Below are 22,061 nucleotides of genomic sequence, written 5' to 3' on the forward strand. Positions count from 1 at the left end.
TAATGAGGTAAAGATGCTGGGCCCAAGGCCTGGTTTCAGCAGCCCCACCGCCTTCTAATCTCACCCGAGAAGGAAGGGGTGGTTTCGCTCCTTAAGGCCCCGCTGCTGTCAGCACGAACCTCATCAGAGGCCGGTAGGGTATCACTTTACGCTGAAGTCATACAGCTGGAACGCCACTTCAATTTGAATTTTGTTTCAATTTAATCTGCCTTATGTCCTGAGGTTAGGCAGAAGATGGTGTGCTGTGAACAGGAGTGGGGGGGATCGTGTAACTAGACGCTGAGCGATGTGCGATGCGGGTGAAGTACCCGGACGGGCAAATCACTGTTTCTGCTTTTTTTCAGCCCAGCGAAAGCACTCCTTCTCTGCCGGCTGCCCTTCTGAGCGGACTGATATGACGGCTCTCCTCAAAGACCGTGCTGATGATCTTACAGCAGGAACGTAAAGTAAAACCAAAACAACTGAGGACTAATCCTAACACTTCCTACTTAAAAAAAATAAACTTCCTCTTTCAGGTATTTGAATATTTCGCTCCACCTGAAGAGAAACAATAAATTAAACCAAATCCAGAAGTTAACCTTTAGCCTATGGATGTTACTCAAAATGGAATTATTGAACATAATTGTTTGCTTTGAAACACATGATCTGTTGAGCCATTGATAGCATTTCTTCATTATCTATCCATCAATATTTTATCAGGATCACAAAAGGGATGGATGTGGGAGGACATTCTGCATGGGGTGATTGATTGTCTTTCTTTGGATTAACAAAATAATGTTTTTACAAAGTAGTTTAGTGTTATAGTAGATTATAGCAGATTATTGCAAATTAGGTAAATCTGTTTCAACCAGAAATGCTGTTCATTATTGTAATGGTAGCATTCAGTTTGTGATTTTATTTTTACATTATGCATTCATTTGTTTAAATTCAATAATTATGTAAAAGTTAATAATCCGAAGAAAAAGTTAATGAAACACGTGTTTTATTTTACAGGCCAGTAAAAAAGCGATAGCGTTCTGTATGCATAGTACACGCGCATTTCCTAGTGCCAAGTTTGCCACCTAGTGGTAACACTGGGAACTTCGCGCAGCTTCTTCCTCGCGTCAGCGCGTAGACATCAGCTAACATTAAAATTACGATGAAGATTAATTGACTTTATTTATCCCTAACCTCTATCCGCACTAATGCAATCGTTAGGTAAAAAAAAAGTTTTTATTGCGAGATGCTTAGCAGTTAATAGAGAATTTAGAGGAAAAAACATGCAATTACATATACACATAATCAACTTCATGTAAAAAATCTTAAAGGAAGAAGCAAAAGTGTACTGTTGTTAATATTATATTTTAATAAACAGTACAAATGTATTTATCTAATGTGCGTGTAAGTGTATATAAATATTGAGGAGGACATTGTTACTTCACTTAATTCCTTTACTGCGCTTGTATGAGATTGTAGAGTAACTGACATGGGTAAAGAATGGAGTGCATGTGTTTCATTCATAACAGCAGGGGGTGCCAGCACCCTTTCTTAGGGTGAATTATTATTTATATTGCACTTTCGTTACAAAGGCGAAAAGTTAGAATTAACAATGTGAAGGTACGACGATTTAGTGTTTCTTAGTTATTATCGTGCAATTCAAAGCCATTATAACAAAAGATTTTTAACGATTTTCTAAACCTCACAACTGTTAAGAAAGATTTTTATTTTCTCCCCGTTAGGCAAAAAACACGTAATTTGTGACGCCACATCCGGCCGGACCTTTCATTGAGCTTCCTTGTGAAGGTGGGGTTTTCCAGCGGCGGCTGTTCGATTCGGAGTGGAAGTCGGTGGTACCTATGTCTCTGCACACTAAAGCGCCCGTCTATACAGAGTCCACGTAGAAGACACCCCGGCGTTATTTCTGGGTAAGATTTATTGACACTTTCATGCGTTCTATAAGTGGTCGGAAATATGAGGTTGGTAAAATAGAGACTTTTTTTGAAGAATTCATATCGACATGGGAAGGCGATGCAGGAGGGGTTTTGAGTACGTCACCTGATTGACAGCTCGAAAAACCGCTGAAAAGTGAGGAGGACAGACGGCGGCCAATAACACACAACATTAAGTCGGGAGGGGCGGCGCTAGCGACGGTTTGGCACATCGGCGCTGTTCGGGAGCGCGATCGTCTCAAAGGGTTGTAGTATGAACGCCAGGGGTTTTTTTATGTAAAAGAATTTTGTGACACCATGTAGTCAATAATAACGGTACTAACCATAACGGCCAGTTAACTTCCGTAAATGTACCCCGTTACTTGAGAATCTCTCTACTCCCTGTTGCTAATGAGCCAAAAAGCGGGTCAGCTGGTTTCCTTGCCGTAACTAGTTAACTTCCCCCTTTGTTAGCGCTTGGCTGCGTTTGTTTGTTCGTTAACGCCTACTCGAACGGTTGCCGATAATACATGTATGTCGACACCTAACACCACACCTAAACCGTTTAAGCATGTAATGTATGTTTAATGTATAAAACATGTCGGATCAATGTGTAGTGTTTGTTTGGGGGCTGACGTACAGCCTCTTTAAATGTATTGTATATGTATGTTGACTGGTAAAGTAGTAACGTGTATAAGGAAAGGCGTGAACTTTATCCGCGTCTGAGAGTCCTGGCGCGGCGTGGCATGTCGGTCAGTCCCCGTCCCGCTCCTCTTTACTGTCCATTCTCCATCGGAAAGAGGAAAATGTAGGACCCTGACAGTGAGTGACATGTGGGATAAGACCGGGTCCCTCGTTCGGCGGTTCCTGCCCGAGCCGCCCACTCTATAATGCCGGGAAGAGATGGGGCTCGTTGCCCGGACTTTGGCCTTCTGGCCACGTAAAGGACTCTTTTCACAGTCCTTCGTATTAACGTGTGAACTTGAGATAAACCAGTTGTTTGAACATTATGTCCCAAGAGTATATACACTTGCTGCTGTCATTACATGTGTGCCTCTTGTGTTGTCTTCTAGCATGTCATAGATGAGTCTTGTGGTATTTAGTGTCAAATGTATAAAAGTTTTATACCCACACGGTTTATGACCAAAGTCCTTTAGTTTTAAGATTACTGTATGGCTTATGTCTCTGGTTACAGTTCGCTGGGAGCTGTTCTTCCTCTGGTGTTGTGAACTTGGCTTGTAAGTGATGCACATGCAGACTTGGCTGCAGAATATAACTGCACTCTGAATACTTGCCGGGGAAGCGTGCGTTAATGTTTCACTTCTGCTACCCTGAAGTTAAGGCGGCTAATGGGCGGTTGGAAGTGTGTGACTGTCAAACTGCTCAACTCCTTCCTGTTATAGGGAGTGGTCTTGATATAGTGTTAATCTGACAGCAAAGTACTTAGCCTGTTAAGAAGACTTGCAGGAAACAAACAGCACTAAGCAGGGGTGTTAAAAGTTCTATCATTGAATGGTGCTATATACAAATTACTTGAAATAATCTATCTGCAGCAGAATGGAATAAACTTTCTTCTGACACTGGCAAATGTGATCTTCCAGAGCTTGGTGGGGGCAGGTGTGTGGCTCAGCTTGTGCCTGTGATCGGAAGGTTGGGGATTCAAATCTCAGGCTTGCCAGAGTGATGTCACTGTTGGGACCCCTGAGTAAGGCTCTTAGTTCCTGGAGCAACTGGGGGGTTGTCTGACCCTGCATTCTCAAAAAAAGGTGGATTTGACGAAAACACTGGCTAAATGTGCAAATGATGATTGGTTTCAGATTAAATGTGTAACCTGAAACCAGAATTACACCGTGTGAAGTGGTAGGAGACACTTCTATGGTGTGGGAATTTTTAACACGTGGGTCCAGCTCGTGAGTTCCTGAAGCACTGATCAGCTCTTTTAAAGAGGAATCATTGTGAAGTCCCCTTTCCTGCCACCACAGAGCTCTTTCCGCATTCACCCATTAACGTATTCCCTGGTATGGGCTTGGAGATGGCTAATCATCAGCCCAATTGGCAGCTCGCCACGCTCTGGCTTAGCGCGACTGACACAGAAACTGATGTGGAACTGGTGCGCTCTTTTGGAACGAAACGCTGTTGACTAACTGATGTTGGGAGTGGCTCTCGGATCAGGAGGGCTTCTCCCGGCTGCGTGTCCCAGCAAGCCGCTTAGCGCCGCTCTGTCTCTGTTCGCCTTTACTGGGATTCCGCCGAGGTTGGAAAATTCCAGAAAAAAAGCATGGCGTGTCTTCTTGGAGTATGTGTGCTCTCTCTGTTCTGGGATCTTTTTTTTTTTTTTTTTTTAAATACCAGTTGTTACTGTGGACATGGTAGAGTGATCAGCTTGGTGTTTATCTGCAGTTACACAATCTGAGGGAAATTCTTGAATTATGATTTAAAATTCATGGTTCACGGTCACGTTGCATGGAACTCGTGGACTGCTGTTTGGGAACTGTCATAGTCACACATGAACCCGTGGTCCTGTGACTGGAGTGCATCTGCATTCATTAGTGTCCACACATGCACGCACATTGTAGAGTCATCTGATCAGGCAGCTGGCCATGCTAGGAAGGGTGCATTTAAAAATATACCTTCTCTTTTTGTTCAGTTAAATAGGGCTGTGGTGGTTTTAAAGACAATGGGTAGGTTTGGTTATAGTTAGGCAGTGTTGGGGTATGTAGACAGACTCTGAGAGCAGTCAGGGACATGGATGGGCTCGTACAGCAGGATTTTCACTCTGAATGCTACTCTTTCCTTTCTGGAAATCCGTTTCCAGAGAAAGGGGACCCTCGTCACCATAGCAACCCCTTGGTTGCTGCGCGCTCAGAAAAGGGGCCGTATTCAGGTTTGGATGGGGTAGATTTGTTCAGGGGATTCCGGATTTAATGCACGCTTCTGGCTGCTGTTGCCAAGCGGAAACGCGATGGTGGGAGTTAAAGGGCGTAAATGGAAATGTAACAGGAAGGGTGGGGGTGCATGTGAATCTGGCACTTTGTATCTGTTTAATGGATGGAGCTGCACAGGCAGGATTTGCCACAATGGGAGGGGGGGGCTTCTGCAGCAGTATAGCAGTTAAGGTGTGGTCTCTCACCTTGAAGAGGCTGCTGCCTTCGGTGCCTCTCCAGTCCAACCCAGCTCTACTGTTTACTGGTTCTGTACCGACCCCCTATCCAGCCCCCTGTTGGGGAGGGAGCTATTTTATACCTTGTGGCATCACATCTGCCCTCTGTCACACTGGGGTGCTGCCTGCATTTCAGATGGCAAATTCTTTGTCTCTGTCACAGGGTCTTTTTCATGTATGACATATTTGAAAAACAATTCAATGTGAGCTATCAGCATTACAGATATAGAGCCGGTACCAAAAAAGGGCTCGATGTCAGTAGTGAGGCAGTGACTCGGCTATGCAGTGCCAGGTATTTCAAAGTTATCTAAACTTTGTCGGGCCTCAATCGACACTTTTGGAGGTAAGATGACAAATCTATTCAACCACTTTAAAAGGAAGTATCCAGCACATGTTTAATATTTAAAATAAAGGTTAACTTTAAATGATTTAATGACAAATTTGAAAAGTGCCTTTAATGCAATATTGTGTTTTTAAGTAGTGCTAATTGACAAGTCAAGTTCAAGTCTGGATGTTTTTGACAGTATGTTTCAACATTGGGAAGAACGACCGCAATTCAGATGCTACATAGATCTGTATGTGATTTTTGGGAAGACTGCTCACCTGGGTATACAAGGACATGGGTATAGCAAGGAATTCTGGGCCCCCAGATATGACCTTGGGCCCCCATGGTAGATTTTGTCGACCAGTCTGGGGCCTAGAAAAACATGCCCCACCTGGAAAGAGCCATGATGTAAGCATTCTGTGCTCTCCTCCACAGTCCCGCGTCAGCATCCTGGTGGATATAGAGTACTTGGGTGGAAATACAGCTGCTTCTGTTTCAAATCCCATGGTAAGAGAGGTTAGCTGATTTCCAGCTTTTGGTGTTGAAGCTGGTAGAGATCTACAGGAGATGTAGCCATGTTCCACTCATTGCTGCATCAGGGTGTCTGTTCGAGAAGCTACGCTGCTCTGTCCCTGAGTGGAAATGGTCCCATGTTCCCCTGGAAACTGCCTCCCATCAGTCCCGCTATATCACACTTGTAGGCAGTGCTGTTAAGGATTGGGCAGAAGAGCTGGTTGCCATGGGAACACTGCTAATTCAGCCCTCACACTTACACCCCCCCCCACCCAACCTGAGATTATCTCCCACCCATGTGATTCTCAGTCAGCATGAGGAATGTTTCTGTGGCCCAGAAGGCCCTGAAGCTTGAGGGTATTGTGACCAGCATTATTTGACACTATCATGGATCAGGTCTCAAGTTGGTTCAGTCTTCTCCTACTGGGTTTTGTCTTTCTATGGAGAGGGTATGGAACTGGGGTTAGGGTTGGAGCTAAGAACTTGTCTACCTGCTCTCAAATTTGATTTTATTACTTGGTAAGGAGATATTGTCTTTAATAAAAGCTGCTGATACCCAGTGTCTGTGTTCTGCCTGTTTCTCCTGAGCTTTGCAGGAGCTCAGTGTGAGACTCTGGGCTGATCACATGCACAGTGACGCTCTGGGGTCGGTGGGTGGTTTGGAGAGCGGCTGAGCCTGCCTGCATTTTGGTTGGGGTTGTTGTAGTGAGGTCATGCTCAACAGGCAGAGGGAGAATGAAATTTTCCTGTGGAAGTCAGGGCATAGTAGGGTCTTACTGTTGGCATATTCCTGTTGCCCCCCCCCCCCCATTATCTTGGCAGGGTGGGGGCGCAGCATGTAAGCCCTGCTATTTTAGGCTTGTGGTAAATTTTGCTGTTCAGTTGTCACACTGCATACAAACAGTGTGACCAACTGCAAGGGAGACATCGATGGCTCCTGCCATTTCCTGCATCGGTACGACTTCGCACTAGTGGGTGTGAAATCGGGCCTCTCTGCCACTAAAGGGCAGGTTCACTTGCAGGCAGACACAGTGGTTCCAGTCCAGACAGAGCCTGGGCCGTGACAGTGCCACGTTTGAGTGACGGCCCACACCGCGGGTGATTGGTGTGGAATAAAATTGCCCTGGGAGCAGGTGGGGGTTGGTATCCATGGAAACACAGCACATGAAGCTGTGATGTGTGTCAGTAGGTTAATGCGGCGCACAGGCGAGGGAGCCGGGCTGGGAGTGATCTCGTCTCCTAACAGGATGGGTTAGTAACTGTCACTGGGGGCGGAGCCTTTATGTAAAGGACATGTGTTTGAGACTCATACTCCTATGTATCATCACTGAGGTGGATACATTTTCTTTCCATTTCCTTTTGCAGGACAGCACCGCAGGCCCACCCAGAGGGGGCAGAGTGATTGGGCCAGCTGACCCCCCCCCTCCACCCAGTGATGGCAGCCAATAAGAGTAAGAGTCAGAGCTCCCTGGCCCTGCACAAGGTCATCATGGTGGGCAGCGGCGGCGTGGGCAAGTCCGCCCTCACGCTGCAGTTCATGTATGATGAGGTGAGTGTGTAGCGGCAAAGCCCGCTGCGGGAGCATCATCAGGCACTGACACAGGATTACCAACCTACCGGGTTAACGAGAGGCAGTCTTTGGCCCCGGATTCTCCTGACTGGGTTGTATCAACTAGTGGAGAAAGAAAATAATGTATGAGGCAGAGGAGCCCAGGGGTTTAAAGCACCTCGATATTCTCACTGTCAGTGTAGGAATAGTAGACGGCAGGATGCGGACTCTTAACTTTACTAGCTGTATAGAAATATAAATACTGGCTACAAGGCTGCTATGGTTGAGTGCGTTTCTGGAGAAGATATTTTATTTAAATTTTTTTATTTCTCTCCCTCCCCTTTGCACCCACCTGCTCAGTTTGTGGAAGACTATGAGCCCACTAAAGCGGACAGCTACAGGAAGAAGGTGGTCCTGGACGGCGAGGAGGTCCAGATTGACATTCTGGACACGGCTGGACAGGAGGACTACGCTGCCATCCGGGACAACTACTTCCGAAGCGGGGAGGGGTTCCTGCTGGTGTTCTCCATCACGGAGCATGAGTCCTTCACTGCCACCAGCGAGTTCAGGTCAGGCCCGGCCCCTGTACCTCCACCTCCAACCATAATGGCAGGGATGCAGGGACGCTCGAGTCCCCACCCCACGCTACTAGCCAATAGCATGTTATCAAGTATAACAACATCTGACAAAACGTGATGAATGCAGGCTGCTGGATGGCTGAGCAATGACTCTGTCACCAGGGAGCAGATTCTGCGTGTGAAGGCTGAGGAGGACCGGATCCCACTGCTGCTGGTGGGCAACAAGTCAGACTTGGAAGACCGGCGCCGGGTGACAGTGGACGAGGCACGGGCCAAGGCGGAGGAGTGGGCTGTGCAATACGTGGAGACGTCAGCCAAGACACGCGCCAATGTGGACAAGGTGTGTCATCTTGCTCAGGCGGTGGGGGATGTTCACCAGGATTGTTATTGAAGGTTTAGCATCAGGCTTCTGGAGATCACGGCTGCTAGTGGAGCCTCCCCCATGGCTCATAATCCTATCACAAGGGTTAAAACTTGCTTGACCGTCCTCATGCTGATTTCAGTGTTCCCCCCCCCCCCCTTTGTTCAGGTGTTCTTTGATCTTATGCGAGATGTGCGGGCAAAAAAGATGGCGGAGAACAAGGAGAAAAATGGACGGAACAACAGGAGGAAGCCCAGGAAACGCTGCTGTTTGCTGTGAAGTAGTTCCTGTTCACTTCACCGCGAAGCCTGGTTACATCTGTCATGCCATTTAAAAAAACAAAACTAAACAAGGACATACAATCCTGTCTCTGCATCACATTGCGAGCATCCCGGACGCTGTGGGCTCTATGGGATCAATCTCTTCCTGACGTCCAACACTAACCACTGCTCGATCCCCCTGTCCATTCTGTCTGTTCCATGAAAAATCTGATAGACAGCCATTTCAAGTTGCCAAGATCTATACACCGGCCTCCAGCCACCAGGGAGGACACTCACTAAAGCCTTAGACTCAACATACCTAAAAAGAGGTGAGAGATTTATGAACCATGACACGATCAGTGTGCTGCCAACTGGGAACCAGTTTAATGCCATGTAACAGTAGGAGAGTCTCGTCTCTCCCATCACCAGCAAAAAAACCACCCCATGGCCCTGCCGGCTAGGGGCTGCTCCTCATACCTCCAGGAAGGGTCTCAGTAACGACGACCATTTTCCTGCGCAGAAGAATCTGGGGAAGCCAAATGGGAACAAAATGGACTGGGCAGCCATCCTGCATGTTTTTTTTTTTTTTTTTTTTTTTTAAATCAAATCAGACAGCGCTGATTTACCCCCGTAGCCATGAAGCAGTTGTGACAGATCGTCATGCTTTTTAAAGCTGTACTGCTGTTTATCGATTTTTCATACATTTATAACCTGTTGCCAAATAAATGTTTCCCCCCCCCTTTGTATACCAGCCAACCAATTCATTACATAGACTGTGACCCAGAGCATTTTACAGAATGAGGAAGATGTTTGCCAGTGTAATTATGCAAGCCTGCAGCTGGACCACTCCCAGCTTTATCGCCACGGAGAGCCGTGTTTCAACAAATGGTCTCTAGGAAACAACACTGGGCCAGATCAAAATCCAGTCCAGTTCCAGTAGTGCTTGTTCCTGGACATCTTGGTCCAGAAGAGACAGGTAACAGACCTTACCTGATTGAAGGGGACAGATGGGTCTGGGGGTCAGGTGAGGAGTCTCCAGGTCACGTTGAATCTGTCCATCTGTCTCACACACACTCTGCATCGATGGTGACACATCCGCATTCACTTGCATCACCCCACGACAAAAACAGCTCGCATGCAAGGTTGTTTCCAGGACATTTTTACTTAAAATGTGACACCAGCACTTACTTCCTGTTTTACAGCAGCCTTTCCAATTAAGGAGTTACACAGTGAACAGGGTGTACTTAAAAAAAGACACACTACAGAAAATTGCACTTAGTGAAATTACCTTCTAACTACATGCTACGCTATCGATGTGCACAGACCACAGGTAGAATGGTTAAGGATTCAGCACAGTGGCGACGTGACTGTATCTATCCCAGAGTCTCTGACTCGCACTGTCTCCTACCAAGGAATCTGTTCCTTTCAGGAATTTCAGATAAAGTGTCACAGGGCAAATTTAAAAAGCACGGACATTAGCTTACTGATGCTTTTGTGCTTCCCGAACAGAGATAAAAACACGTCTGCAGAAGACAGGCTGTCTGCATTCGCCTGACCTTTAAGACTCATACAGAAGTAAACGTAAAAACAAGAACATAAAAAAATTACGTAAGCCTCACCAGCACACACCGATCAAACTCGTGAATGGGGGTGGCATGGTGCAGTCTTCCAGAACATGACCCTTCAGCCTGTGTTTACACACTAGATGGAAACATTTATATAAAAAAAAAAAACAGGGAATTTCAGTTATGCAAGAATACAGAAGAGCCTCAGTGCTTAATTGCCAAAAGATGGGATCCAATTGTCTGGTGACGTAATGCTCCTCAATAAGCCACAAGACTTTTTAAAACAATATGCTGGCAGTTATGTCAAAATCCAAATACACAATTACTTGTTACATTTTTTTTTTTGCCCTGTTCAGAAAGATGAAGCATCATCTCAGGAAACAGAATAAAACGTGACAGATTCCACGATCCAATTCAGTCCAGAAGGTTCCAAACTCTCCTGTATTCTCGCAGTCTTTGCTTTCAAGACGGGATCATTTCACTGGAAAAGTTTAAGCGCCGTAGTCAAGGGGTTTTAAAACCATGTGTGGATGGGGAAACAAATCAGAGAGCCTCTCTGGTTTAAAAAAAAAAAAACACACCAAACTTCTGGGCACTCCCACCATCTTCCTCTCTCAGGACAAGGCTGGCTCACCTCATGTGGAGCATTTGGGGGGAAGATGCCAGGGGAGGGCATTTGGGCACCAGAACATTCTGTGGTCATGTCGGCTTCGCGGTCCCTAGCATCCATTGCCAGGCTAAAAAAAGTTAGTTTGGAATGTTGTATAGAGGTTAAGAGGCAAAGATTCCAGCAGTTGTGGGATCCTGTGGCGTCAGAGATCAGTGGAGAGCAGACGGGGAGTCCTGGTCCTCCTCACCTCAGGAGTCACAGTGCTGGGGCTGGGGTGGGGGGGGAAGGGTACACTTTTCAAACATTAGTAATCCAATGTCTTCCATTACCCACAAATCCTTTGGCACAAATAAAACCAGCAAGATTGGCTTGGCTGGACAGTGGAAGAGAACTGGCCAATCAGATAATAAGCCAGAGTACCAATAAGCAGGAAAAACAGGAATGTACGTGATCGTGAGAGAGATACAAAACAGAGCACTTCTTAAAACCTGTCCAAATGGTGCAGATTGAGCAAACGCTTGAGTTTTGCACATTTTGCAGACCTAAGGCTTACCTTGTGTCAATCACAGTGTGAGAGAACTGAGCGCGGCCAGAAAGGGCACCCTCATCGGGACAGAGCGCTGGCCTCTTTGCACTGCTGCTGCCTGGAAGGCCGTTAGCACAGACCCCAGTCTGCAAAGATGGAGAAAGTCACTGGATGGAAACTCACCATGGCAACATACTTAAAATGCATTCAGCTGGCTCTGAATTCAGTTCAGCCCCCACTGGGCCCAGAACTCACTGCAGCTGCTGGGACGATCCATCGAGGAGCTATCACTGGTTTGGGCGGCAGCTGGGGATTGGGGGGAGGGGGGGTAAATGAGGTCACAATCAGGCACATGCATGCAAACACATTGCACGCCATCGAAACGACGCTATGCGACACTGCAGGGCTTACTGCAGGAACTGGATCGGTGAGGTCTATCAGATTCCCGGGCAGAGGAGGGACTGGCAGCTCCACAGGATCCACTCTTCCCTGCGTCATTAGCGAGAAGATGCATCAGTCAGACAGCGGTCCGCTCCAGAGGCGGAGACGGGCAGCTGGGTACCAGAATGGGCACTGAGTAAACAATGCTGACGCGCAGCAGTGGGTCCCGTTACAGTGAGACCACCGGGAGGCAGTATTACCTTGGCAGGGGCCACCTCGCTCCTGGCCTCTGGTGGCGTCCGCAGAGGGGAGTGTTGGTACCAGCCGGCCTTCCTGTCGCTGCGGGAGAGGGGGACACAGTGAAATGAAACTGCCATTTCTGCCACACGCAGCATGGTGAAGAGAGAGAGGAAGGCCTGTCCTTCTCTATTCATGAAGAGCCCAGAGTGACTCAGGAGCACAAGGCCAGCAAACACAGATGCTAAAGTTATACCACTAAAGTGGCTGCTTGTCAACATGACCAGAATCCAGACAGTCACATGGAGTTAAAACACAAAATGGGCTAAGGAGTCCTACATTATGAAACAGCTTCCCCTGGCATGGACCGAACCAACTGCTGTCAAACAGTAGCGGGCTGGACCTTCACGGGTATACAGGCCCTCACAGTATCCCTCACAGAGCCACAAAGCTCCCGGTAACAGCGCCACCTCCGGAAGCCAGTCACTCACAAGCAAACTACTAGCAGAGTCCTACTAGCCCCCCACCCCGTGATATTTCCAGGGCATGCAAGTCGAAAAAACTTCATCCGTCAAAAGGAAAACCACAAGCACATAACACTTCAGGAATGTGCGCATGAAACTAAATGTGCACAGCGCCCCCTACTGGTTAAAAAGCAACAAATTAAATTCATGGTTAACCATGCTAGCTGTTTAGATGAAATGTTTGCAGAAAACTAGTACCAGTAAGGTGAACCCTTAGTATCTTACTGTATGTGTTTAAAACTGCTATATATAAGAGCAAAGAAAAAGCTCCAATGATGCCATCAGGTGGCAGCAAAGCTTTAGAAATGCAAAGAAAACCCATTAGTCTGTCTAATTTCGTTAAATGACAGGCATGATGCACTATGGATACAGACCTTGAAACTAATTCAGTGAAAAACAAATCAGTGAAGCAGAGAGATCTATTTAAAATGTGCCTCTCAGGATGTTTTTCCCCGTGTAGAGAATCCCCAGCCGCCGATTCTGCCATGACGCTCACCTGTTGTCAGAGCGGACCCGGGTCTCCGTCTGTCCAGCTGCCGAGAGCGATGAGCCGCCGTTCTTCCCTCTCTTCCTGAATAGTCGTGGGAATTACCAGGAGATTTTCCAAAGCAGTCCACAGGCTCCACCCCTAAGCCCTGAAAACATCACTATGCCTGAAATGCAGTTTAAGGCCTGTCTGTACCTGGCTGCAGCTTCAGGGAGGGTGCAGTTCCTCTCCATGGCCACTGGGGGCTCGTCCCATGAGATCTGCACACAGAAGCAAGAAGAATCACTCCCTCCCTCATTCACAGGGACCTCGTCTTGTAAATACTACCTATAAACACATTAACATACCCAGACCTTTGTTTCTCAATGTTTGTACACACTGAACAGCAAATACTTCTATTTCATGTATCACCTTAAATAAGCTGCCCTCATTCTGCACAAACGTATAAATCCCTGATGTGAAGCGCAGATACATCACAACATTCAGGTGGACCAGAGACAAAACTGCAATCTGAAAATAAAGAGGGAATCCCAACAGTGGCCCTGAAGAACTTCCCGATGTAGCAGGTAAAATACCCGTAAAATCATTTAGAGCAGACAGGGGGCCTACAGTAGTCGCAGACAGGTTACATGGATAATATACTCGTGACTCTCAGAGGTTAACAGTAGCTGGTCACAGAAACCCCCTTCTACTGAGTGTGTGACAACCCCGGGTCGGGAGCAAGGCTGCCTCCATGACCCACAGCTTACAGCTCGTTATCCAGCTTCTGCAGGGAAACCACATGCACATGCACCAGCCAGCAGAGGGCAGAGTGCACACAGTGACAGGTCTGTGGGGGACACTGTGGGGCTCACCTGATTGCTTGTGTGGACACTGATGTCAGACCTGAGCGGATTTGGGTGGGTCTGAGTCTCAGTGTGTTGTTGCTTCAGCTTGAGGGCCATCTCTGGGAGGGGGGGGGAGAGATAACCAAATCCATCCCTATCATACCAAAAAAGGCCCTGGAAAGGACGAAGGGGGTAAGTTCTGCTTGGGCACGAGAATAGACATTGTCACCATGCAGAGTAGGGAATCGTCACCAACTGTCACCAGGCATGTGGATCTGGGCCAGCAGCTGGCACTTCCAGTTTCCTCTAAGCCTTTAGCCATTTTTACAGGCCACTCAACCTTATCGTAGCACACGGGGCCGAGAAACAAACAGCCGGAAACCACCCAGAGCGGAGCCTCACCGCTCCGCGAAACTCCATCCCCCGCGACGCCGCCAGCCGCCGCGCGGACTCCCGCGGCGCCGACGTTCTCCGCGGAGCCTGCCGTCACCATAGCCACCAGGCTACCGGCTCCTTCGTCGACAGCCGTCTCCAGCATGCTGGCCACGTCTACCAGCAGGGGGAGCCTGCAAGCAGAGAAGTGCAGACCATAACATTAGCATTGACTGAGTGCAGGATAACGCAACAATCATTTCAATAAATAAAGTGCCCACTAATAACTTACCAGCGGCCAAGTGAAAAATCCAATTATGCGAGGACAGACCCTAATCAGGGTTCCGAGAGCCCAGTAGTACATTATTAACGCTCTAATTATACCACTGAACCCACGCCAGCGTGAGTTCCCTCCTCAACCCACAGCCATGACTTGGATGGAAGAACAAATTTACATATGGCTCAATCTCCACTGAAGGTTCCTGTCTGAAGAGGCCAGAGCCAAGGAAGCAGAAAAGTGCCGCCCCAGGTTCTCTGCTGCTGTTTATTGTAAAAATACAGGCTCCACGTCATGAGGAAATGGGGTCATTCTCTGTCATTTCACAAGGAGAGAGAAGTGACAGGTGGCTTTGTGACCATGCCAGTGATTCTACGCCACAACTGCTTAACAGAGCCACCTAGACACACACAGGTTCGTCCAGGAATGCATACCTAAGCCTGACCCCGAAACACACACACCCATCCCAGCCCAAAGACAGCGTGCCGGCTCAGCGTACATGCGTGTGGGTGTGTGTGTGTGTGTAAGAAAACGAAAGCCCAATCCTCCAGGCACTTCCAGAAAAATTAGTCATCAAGTCAACACAAACGAGCACCGGAAAACAGACCCAAGATGCTACAGCGAGATTTAATTCAAAGAATCCAAGACATCAGTGTTTACAGCAGAGGATGCTTCTTTCTACAGCTATACAGCTCAGCCTCAAGGGTATCACAGCAAGAACTCGGGAATGGAACAGTCAGCTTTTCCGATTAGGAGCCCAGTTCTGAAACACTGGCCTGTTCGTGCACATTCCTCATTGGCTGGGGCAGCTTCACCTGCCCCCAGAGTTAAAACAAGTGCTTTTGGCTTCAATTCAACATCACGAGGCATCATCTGTCACAACTCATCAGGGATTCCACCAGTGCTTAACTCCAACTGCTTCAAAATGTCCAAAACGATACAGAATATTGATCATTCTTTACAATGCTGTCTTTCAACCACAGGAACTCTACCAGCTGACAAAGCTGTAGGGCAACAAAAATATATATTATATATAAAAACATTAAAATGATACCATGATAAAACAATTAACTAAAAGCTACATGGTACCTTTGTATTCTGCGGAGACATCAGCCTTAAACAACATTTAAGAGAAAACTACAAAATAGCCAATAATATAGTTATGGATTATACTTAAAAGTAAACAGCTAGAGAAAAAAAAAAAACCCATATGATAACATATTCAAGTGGCAGGAGAATCCTCGGGGTCTTCAGGAACAGTGAAATCGCCTGCCCCCTGCCAAGGCTCCACCCTTCAGTCTGTGGGCTTAAGTAGAAATGTGGCCAAGGGTGGAGCCCCGCAACAGCACCACCTAGCACCTGTCACGGGGTACGAAAGTCATCCAGGGCATCTGTCTGGAGAGGAGGTGGAACAGGGGTCTGGGGAGGGTCCACGGTTCTTCGTCGGAAGGTCAAAGGTCGGCCCGTCTGTATGGACAGGAAAAGGCTTTGGGGGCATGGCTCAGTGAGCTGGAGGTCTTGGAGAGGAAGAGCGTGAGCAGGAGAGAGGAGCGTGCGAGCGAGAGCAGGGAGGTGAAGACGACCACGGGGGACCCAGGAAGAAGGGAAAGGAGCGCCATGGTAACGCATGGTCAAAACCCAAGCGGCAGTGGCAAGACAGGGCACCTGCAGAGCGTATGGCTCGCAGACGACCCCCGCAGATGCAATGCGTCAACACCAGGGTTAGCGAGCCAGGGAAGTGTGGAATCGCTCGTAGAACTTTAGCTACTCTCCACTTTCTCCCAAAAAGCTGCAAACTCAACCACCACCAAAAAAGCCCCCACTGCTCAGCAATTAGGACCCATGACATTCCTTATAGGATCAACAGAGGTGTCCCCCCCCCAGCAATCCTGCCGAAGACCTTACAGTGCAGGAGATGTTAAGGCTCAGAGGATGAGTGTGATCAGGGACAATAGGACTTTATCGCAAAGTCATTGCTGCTGATAAATCAGACACTCAAGTCACCATGACAACAAGCTCAGGTCACATATTCACTTGGCACATCAACGTAGCCGGGTGCTGCATGACCACCAAACATGCTTGGCTTTGCCATTACACTATAGCTCCCAGCACAGGAAATGCAACATTTACATTCAGGGACACTTACTTTCATTACCTCACCATTACAAATCTCACCATGCACCAGTGAGGTCTCATGAATTAAAGTTAACTCACATTCAATCACCACCCAGCAACAAAATCATCCTGTGGGCTCCATTAACCATGAATGAGATCACATTCATCTTCTAAAGCTGCTCACCACTCACCCAGCTCCCACCAGATCAGTCTCAGAGCACTGTGCTGTCCATTTAAAACACACACATTTTAAATTCTATTATCAGAACCCCTCCGTAGAGGTATAGGATGTTAGGGATTGCTATGTGTTTTCAAGCTCCATACGTCAGCCATATAGAGCTGTGCTTAACATCCAACTTGGGGAGTTAAATGGACTGTTTGTAGAGATATAAATGCAGTAGATGCTCTCTCCGTGGCCACCAATGCGCTGGAAGAACAGCAGTAGAGGCAGACCCCAGAGAAGCCAACGCAACCAGCCATAGGGGCAGAGCCTCCACCAAGCAAGCCCCGTCCACACAAACCCAACTGGCCGGAAAGAGTCGAGGGAGGAGACACGCCGGGACATTGACACGTACATACCTCAGAGGATAAAAGGCTCCGTTTTTCATGGCTGCAGGCTGGAATGAACAACAGCCACTTGTAACACCGGGCTAAGGCGACACTGGATGATGTCACCATTCTCTCACACTGCTCAAATACCTTCTAACTCAAGCATACAGTTGGCAGGACCCCCCAGGCAGGTTTAAGGTCATCAGCTCATCTGACCTTGGGGGAAGGTCCATCCAAGACCACAGGGCTTAAACCCCACCCACAATTCCTGTATTTTCCTGTACACCCCCTCCCCCCACTCGACGGTGCAAGACTCTCACCTCCTCTTATCCGGATGCAAGGCACGGGGGCTTCCGGGAAGGGTCTGTATCTGCATGGGGCCAAGGTCCCCGGGAGGTATCGCAGACCGAGGGGCGTGGGGCTGGGCACAGAGGAATTTCAGGTGGGGGGTTAGGCATAAACTGCAAGCCACACAGGGGAGAATCACACCAAAAAAAAAAAAAAAAAAACTAAACCAGTGATATGAGCGCTGGGCCAACGTGAGAGGCGGTACCTTGGTGATCACGTCCCGATTCACTCCCGCATTCTGTTCCCTACGGGAAAAACAAATGGACACATTTAGCACGTGTTTCACGGGAGTGGGTGTTTGTAGGTTGGTGGGGGGGGACGACAAAGTTACGGCATGATTAATACTCACTCCTGGCTCTGGTTGGCAGCTGTGGAAACAGAGAAAACTGCAAATTACCATCACAGTTACACTGTAACTATAGCAACTCCATTTTAAGCGTGGTAGTACATGGTATAAGTATGTACTACCTCATCACGGGTCCCTCACCGTGCAGCGTGCGCCTGGCATAGCGCTGGCTGGGCCTTCTCTCGAAGGAGGCCACCCTACGTGCCTTACTGGCTTTCGTGGCCTGGTACTCAGTTTTCCCACTGGGGGGGGGGGCAAAAGGAGCATGACAATCTTCATCCGTATGGTTAGAGATGCGTTAAGTAGCCCCCAGCAGCCCAGGTGCCCCCCCACCCTCGCCTTACCTGTATCGGAAGCGGGAGCCCATGCGGATGAAGCTAGAGTTGGAGGAGCTCTTCTGGACTGGGCCGCGCAGCCGGAAGAAGGCGTGGTGCTCCACTGCACACTTCCACAGATGCTTGCAGGCCTTGGGGTGCTCCATCCGAAACACGAAGGTGTGCTCCTGCTCCCGGCCCTGAAAGATGGGGCCCAGGGACTTCAGCAAGGTGGGGCTGGGGTGGTCTAAACCACACACACTGGGAAAAAGTTCCTTCACAGAACCATCGAAACAGCCAGTCCCTCTTAACAAATACGACAGGCTAAGGAGTCTTAGCACCAGTGCCAGGTGGATCATGGGTAATTCAGACAAGGGGAAAACAACAACAACACTAGAGACACAAGAAACACCCGCCAGACGAGTTGAATCTTGCAGCACCCTTTGCAGCGTGGCTCAGCCGGCTGATTCCGGTTCCCCGACTCCTTCCTCAAAACCACCAAGGAGATATCTCCGAACTGGCTGCCTGTCCCGGCTCGCCGGCGCGTACCAGTCGCGCGACCTCACACCTCCCACCAACAGGCTGCCGTCACATTCCACCCACTCATCGGTGAACGGATGTGCCCTCTAACACCATCCTAAACCTGCTCCGCGGAAAGCACTATGTTTTTAATCACAGGGCGATGACAGAGCAGGAACTCCTTCCTCGAAAGGCAGGGCGGGGCGGTGCGAGGGATCAAACCGCGCCGTTGACATTTAGGAGGTGCAGCTGCCTACCGTCGGTTCCAGATGCTGCACCAGGCAGCGTCTTATAGCAGCCATCGCTGCCTCCGTGGGTCATTTGGCGTTTCCAGGCAGCCTCACACAGCTAAATAAAATTCTGCCTCCAATAACCGTGGCTGAGCACTCAAGGCGGTCCAGATACCATTAGTGCAGGGATACCATCCCACTAAGCCTGTCCCGGTAACAAGGCCTCAGATCCATGCCAAGGAAATGGGCAGCTCGTCAAGCCTTCCTCATACAAGAGTCATGTTACTGCAGCGGGAGCCAGGAGGGGCCGGGGAGGTGACAGTGCAAGGGAGGGGGTACAGGATCTCACCTGCTCGTCATCCTCCACCACAACCAGCGTCAGCTTGGTCCTTTTGAAGTCCAGACGCGTGATCTTGGGCCTTAAAGTTGGTGAAGATAGACAGAGACAGGCACCCCGAGGGACTGATTAATAAAACAAGGTCAAGGTGGAACCCGCTGAAAGACACAGGGTAGGCTAAGCTTGTGAATGGCTGAGCCAAGACCGAATCACCCCCTGTGGAATGATTATGGAATGATGTAACCCCTCTTTAGAGACTGTGCATAACTTGATGAACACTAAAGATAACAGAATCTTCTGAGGGCAAATAGCAACCCAGAGTCCTGAATGGGGGACCAGGTCTCGGCCCTTACCAGAAGAACAGGCCGATCTTATTGGACCCTTCGAAGACCAGCACTCCGGTGGGGGTCAGACCCAGGCTATACTCATTGCCGTCTCGAGCCTGCGGGGGGAGGGAGGGATGATACACTCAGTTGGCCATCTGTGCTGGACAGAAACAAAGCATTAAAAGGCCCCTCCCTCAGTGCCAGTAGAGAAACAGGAGGCTACAGGAAGCAGCAGTGATGGGCAGTGCAGATGTGGCTCACCCTGACAGCATGCATATCGACCCCATACATATCCAGCCACTTGGCCTTGTTCAGGTAGCTGATCTCAGCTTGCGCTGGTGACTGGCCACTGTGGGGATACAAGGGTACATGCTGGAGTCACTGGAGGACAATAGGGGTCACGCTGGAGTCACTGGAGGACATTAGGGGACACGCTGGAGTCACTGGAGGATGACATCTGGGGGGAAACTCATGGGACTTATCCAACAGGCGTTAGAAAACCTCACTGCTTACCCAAAATGCCACAAACTAAATCCCATTACCTTGGACGTTTTAACACAACTGGTTCACATTGCAAACTTCAGCTCCTTAATTACTCCCCAATCATCACTATAGGACATATGGGGGCGGGCAGGTCCTCACCTACAGCTCTTCCAAGTGTTGAGGACAGCACGCTCCATGTCCTCTGTCTGGTTGGGGACAAAGTGGAACTCGGACACCAGCTCCAGGGAGTGCTCAGCCGGGTCAAAGTCGCCCAACTCAGCTGAAAGACGTCGTGGGAGAACGGGGTGGGGGTCAAAAGGTCAGCCTCAACCACGGAGGGGGCAGCCTGCCACAGCCCACACACAGCTTAAAAGGCGGCAGCTAATCTTACTTTGGAGCACAGCAGCACCACAATAACCTTTAATCGAGATTTACATTTTTATCTATTCATCAGATGCTTTTACCCAAAGCAATGTACATTTTTCTTTTAAGAAAGCAAGGTTAGACAGTCCCTAGAGCAATTGGAGGATAAGGGTCTTGCTCAGGGGGGGCCAACAGTGAAATCATTCTGCCAACCCAGGGACGTGAACCAGCGACCTTCCAATCACACAGCGGGTAGTGCTAAGCCACCAGCCCCAGGACGTCTGTGGTTCTCCTCACATGGTGAGAGCAGCAGCAGGTTCTTCATTTCGGCTCTACTGCCATACGCTTATTCTAAATTCTGGGGTTCAAGGCAGCAGCAACAGTACATATGGCCAAAAGTTTGTGGGGACCAGTTTGTCCAACATCATTTCAAAAGGGTGTTAATATAAAGTTGGTCATTATTACAGTAATATTACTGTACTATTCTGGGAAGGCTTTCCATTAGATGTCGGAACATTGCTGGTGGGATCTGCTGCCATTCAGGTTGGATATTGATGTTGGGTGATCAGATCACTTTCTGTGAGCTGGCCGACCACTTCACACCCAAACTTGCTCCCAGACGTTTTGACCTTCATAGTCACTTCACTTGTAGTTGACCAGGACAGCTCTAGCAGGGCAGAAATGTGCCAAACTGACTTGTTGAAAAGTTGGCTTCTTATGATATGCCAAGTAGAGAGTCACTAACCTCTCCTATACAAACACCTATTCTGCTGCTAATGTTTGTTGCAGGAAATCACATGACTGTGTGCTTATTTATATTATAAATTTATGTTAGTGACGTGTGTATGCTAATTATGTAGTCTCTAATTAATAGGGATGTCCACATACTTTTATAGTGAATCCACCAGCCCAGGATACATCAGGGAAGGCGTTGACAGAGAAGCCAAGGCTCACTCTCTGGCTAATGAGTGCTGCTCAGAGACAGCCAAGCCCTGGTTAAGCAGCCTGGTTACCAGGGAGGATTACAGATTACTAACCCATGTATGGGGCACGTATTGTGACTATGTTGAGGGCCTCACCTTGCAGCGAGAAGGCTGCCAACTCCACTGCTGCATCAGGAGGGCATTCCAGTCTACGTCAGACACACAAACAGGTCAGGCTTTCCTCGGCAAAGGAATTACACTCATTTACGGTCTTTAGCAACATTTCATGGGCTCACGACCTTAAGAACATTTTCAGATTTGACACTCTCAACCGCAAAGCTAAACCCCGATCGACACGACATATTTAAAAGCGTGAATATTACATTTGCAAGCTTAGCGCTTTCTTGGTGCCTAAGGAGTTTAGGAGAAAGCATCTCAAAATACATGCGCTGCTCTGGAGACGACCCAATCCCGCTAATCCCACAGCGGACCGCCAAAATGCAAAACCTGCTGCTACCTTCAAAACACATACTCACTTTCCACTAAGGACGTCCTGCTTTAGCTGAAGCACAAATAAGTACCTGAGGAGAAAAGGAAAGCGTCTGATAAACTAGCAACACAACCGCTAATGGTCAGAAAGCTGCTGAAGATTAGCGGACCTCCCCGCTCCGAGCAGCGCAAAAGGTGTCCATACCTGGTCAGCTCCTCACGAAGGTTGCTGGGCTCTGAGGAGTAGAACTTCACCTTCA

At 48.5% G+C, this 22,061-nt stretch overlaps 2 protein-coding genes across 4 annotated transcripts in view; one reads left to right on the top strand and one right to left on the bottom strand.

The window, feature by feature from the left end:
* The first annotated feature begins 1,748 nt into the window (after positions 1-1,748).
* Positions 1,749-9,399, top strand: LOC125731489 (ras-related protein Ral-B). The gene is made up of 5 exons (XM_049005881.1): positions 1,749-1,904; positions 7,271-7,454; positions 7,815-8,023; positions 8,195-8,372; positions 8,562-9,399. The coding sequence occupies exons 2-5, from the start codon at positions 7,341-7,343 to the stop codon at positions 8,670-8,672; spliced, it is 612 nt and encodes a 203-aa protein (XP_048861838.1). The 5' UTR covers positions 1,749-1,904; positions 7,271-7,340; the 3' UTR covers positions 8,673-9,399.
* A 397-nt stretch (positions 9,400-9,796) lies between these two features.
* Positions 9,797-22,061, bottom strand: part of LOC125731457 (band 4.1-like protein 5) — an 18,537-nt gene continuing 6,272 nt past the window's right edge. For 2 of the 3 annotated variants that reach the window (XM_049005880.1, XM_049005879.1), the window contains exons 5-25: positions 22,007-22,061; positions 21,849-21,893; positions 21,469-21,521; positions 20,186-20,306; positions 19,805-19,892; positions 19,571-19,659; positions 19,230-19,299; positions 18,162-18,331; positions 17,959-18,059; positions 17,821-17,839; positions 17,677-17,716; positions 17,444-17,544; positions 14,213-14,376; positions 13,838-13,929; positions 13,179-13,243; positions 12,993-13,067; positions 11,996-12,074; positions 11,766-11,843; positions 11,610-11,660; positions 11,382-11,500; positions 9,797-11,097 (exon numbers count right to left, since the gene is read on the bottom strand). The exon at positions 22,007-22,061 is cut by the window's right edge and continues 24 nt beyond it. In XM_049005880.1, the coding sequence (XP_048861837.1) occupies positions 11,031-11,097; positions 11,382-11,500; positions 11,610-11,660; positions 11,766-11,843; positions 11,996-12,074; positions 12,993-13,067; positions 13,179-13,243; positions 13,838-13,929; positions 14,213-14,376; positions 17,444-17,544; positions 17,677-17,716; positions 17,821-17,839; positions 17,959-18,059; positions 18,162-18,331; positions 19,230-19,299; positions 19,571-19,659; positions 19,805-19,892; positions 20,186-20,306; positions 21,469-21,521; positions 21,849-21,893; positions 22,007-22,061 (1,742 nt within the window). In that variant the 3' untranslated portion in view covers positions 9,797-11,030. Of the gene's footprint in view, positions 11,098-11,381; positions 11,501-11,609; positions 11,661-11,765; positions 11,844-11,995; positions 12,075-12,992; positions 13,068-13,178; positions 13,244-13,837; positions 13,930-14,212; positions 14,377-17,443; positions 17,545-17,676; positions 17,717-17,820; positions 17,840-17,958; positions 18,060-18,161; positions 18,332-19,229; positions 19,300-19,570; positions 19,660-19,804; positions 19,893-20,185; positions 20,307-21,468; positions 21,522-21,848; positions 21,894-22,006 lie in introns of those variants that run through there. The other variant, XR_007391623.1, reaches the window with a different exon arrangement.

The sequence above is a fragment of the Brienomyrus brachyistius genome, chromosome 1 (assembly GCF_023856365.1).
Source record: "Brienomyrus brachyistius isolate T26 chromosome 1, BBRACH_0.4, whole genome shotgun sequence".
In the NCBI taxonomy this organism is placed as follows: domain Eukaryota; kingdom Metazoa; phylum Chordata; class Actinopteri; order Osteoglossiformes; family Mormyridae; genus Brienomyrus; species Brienomyrus brachyistius.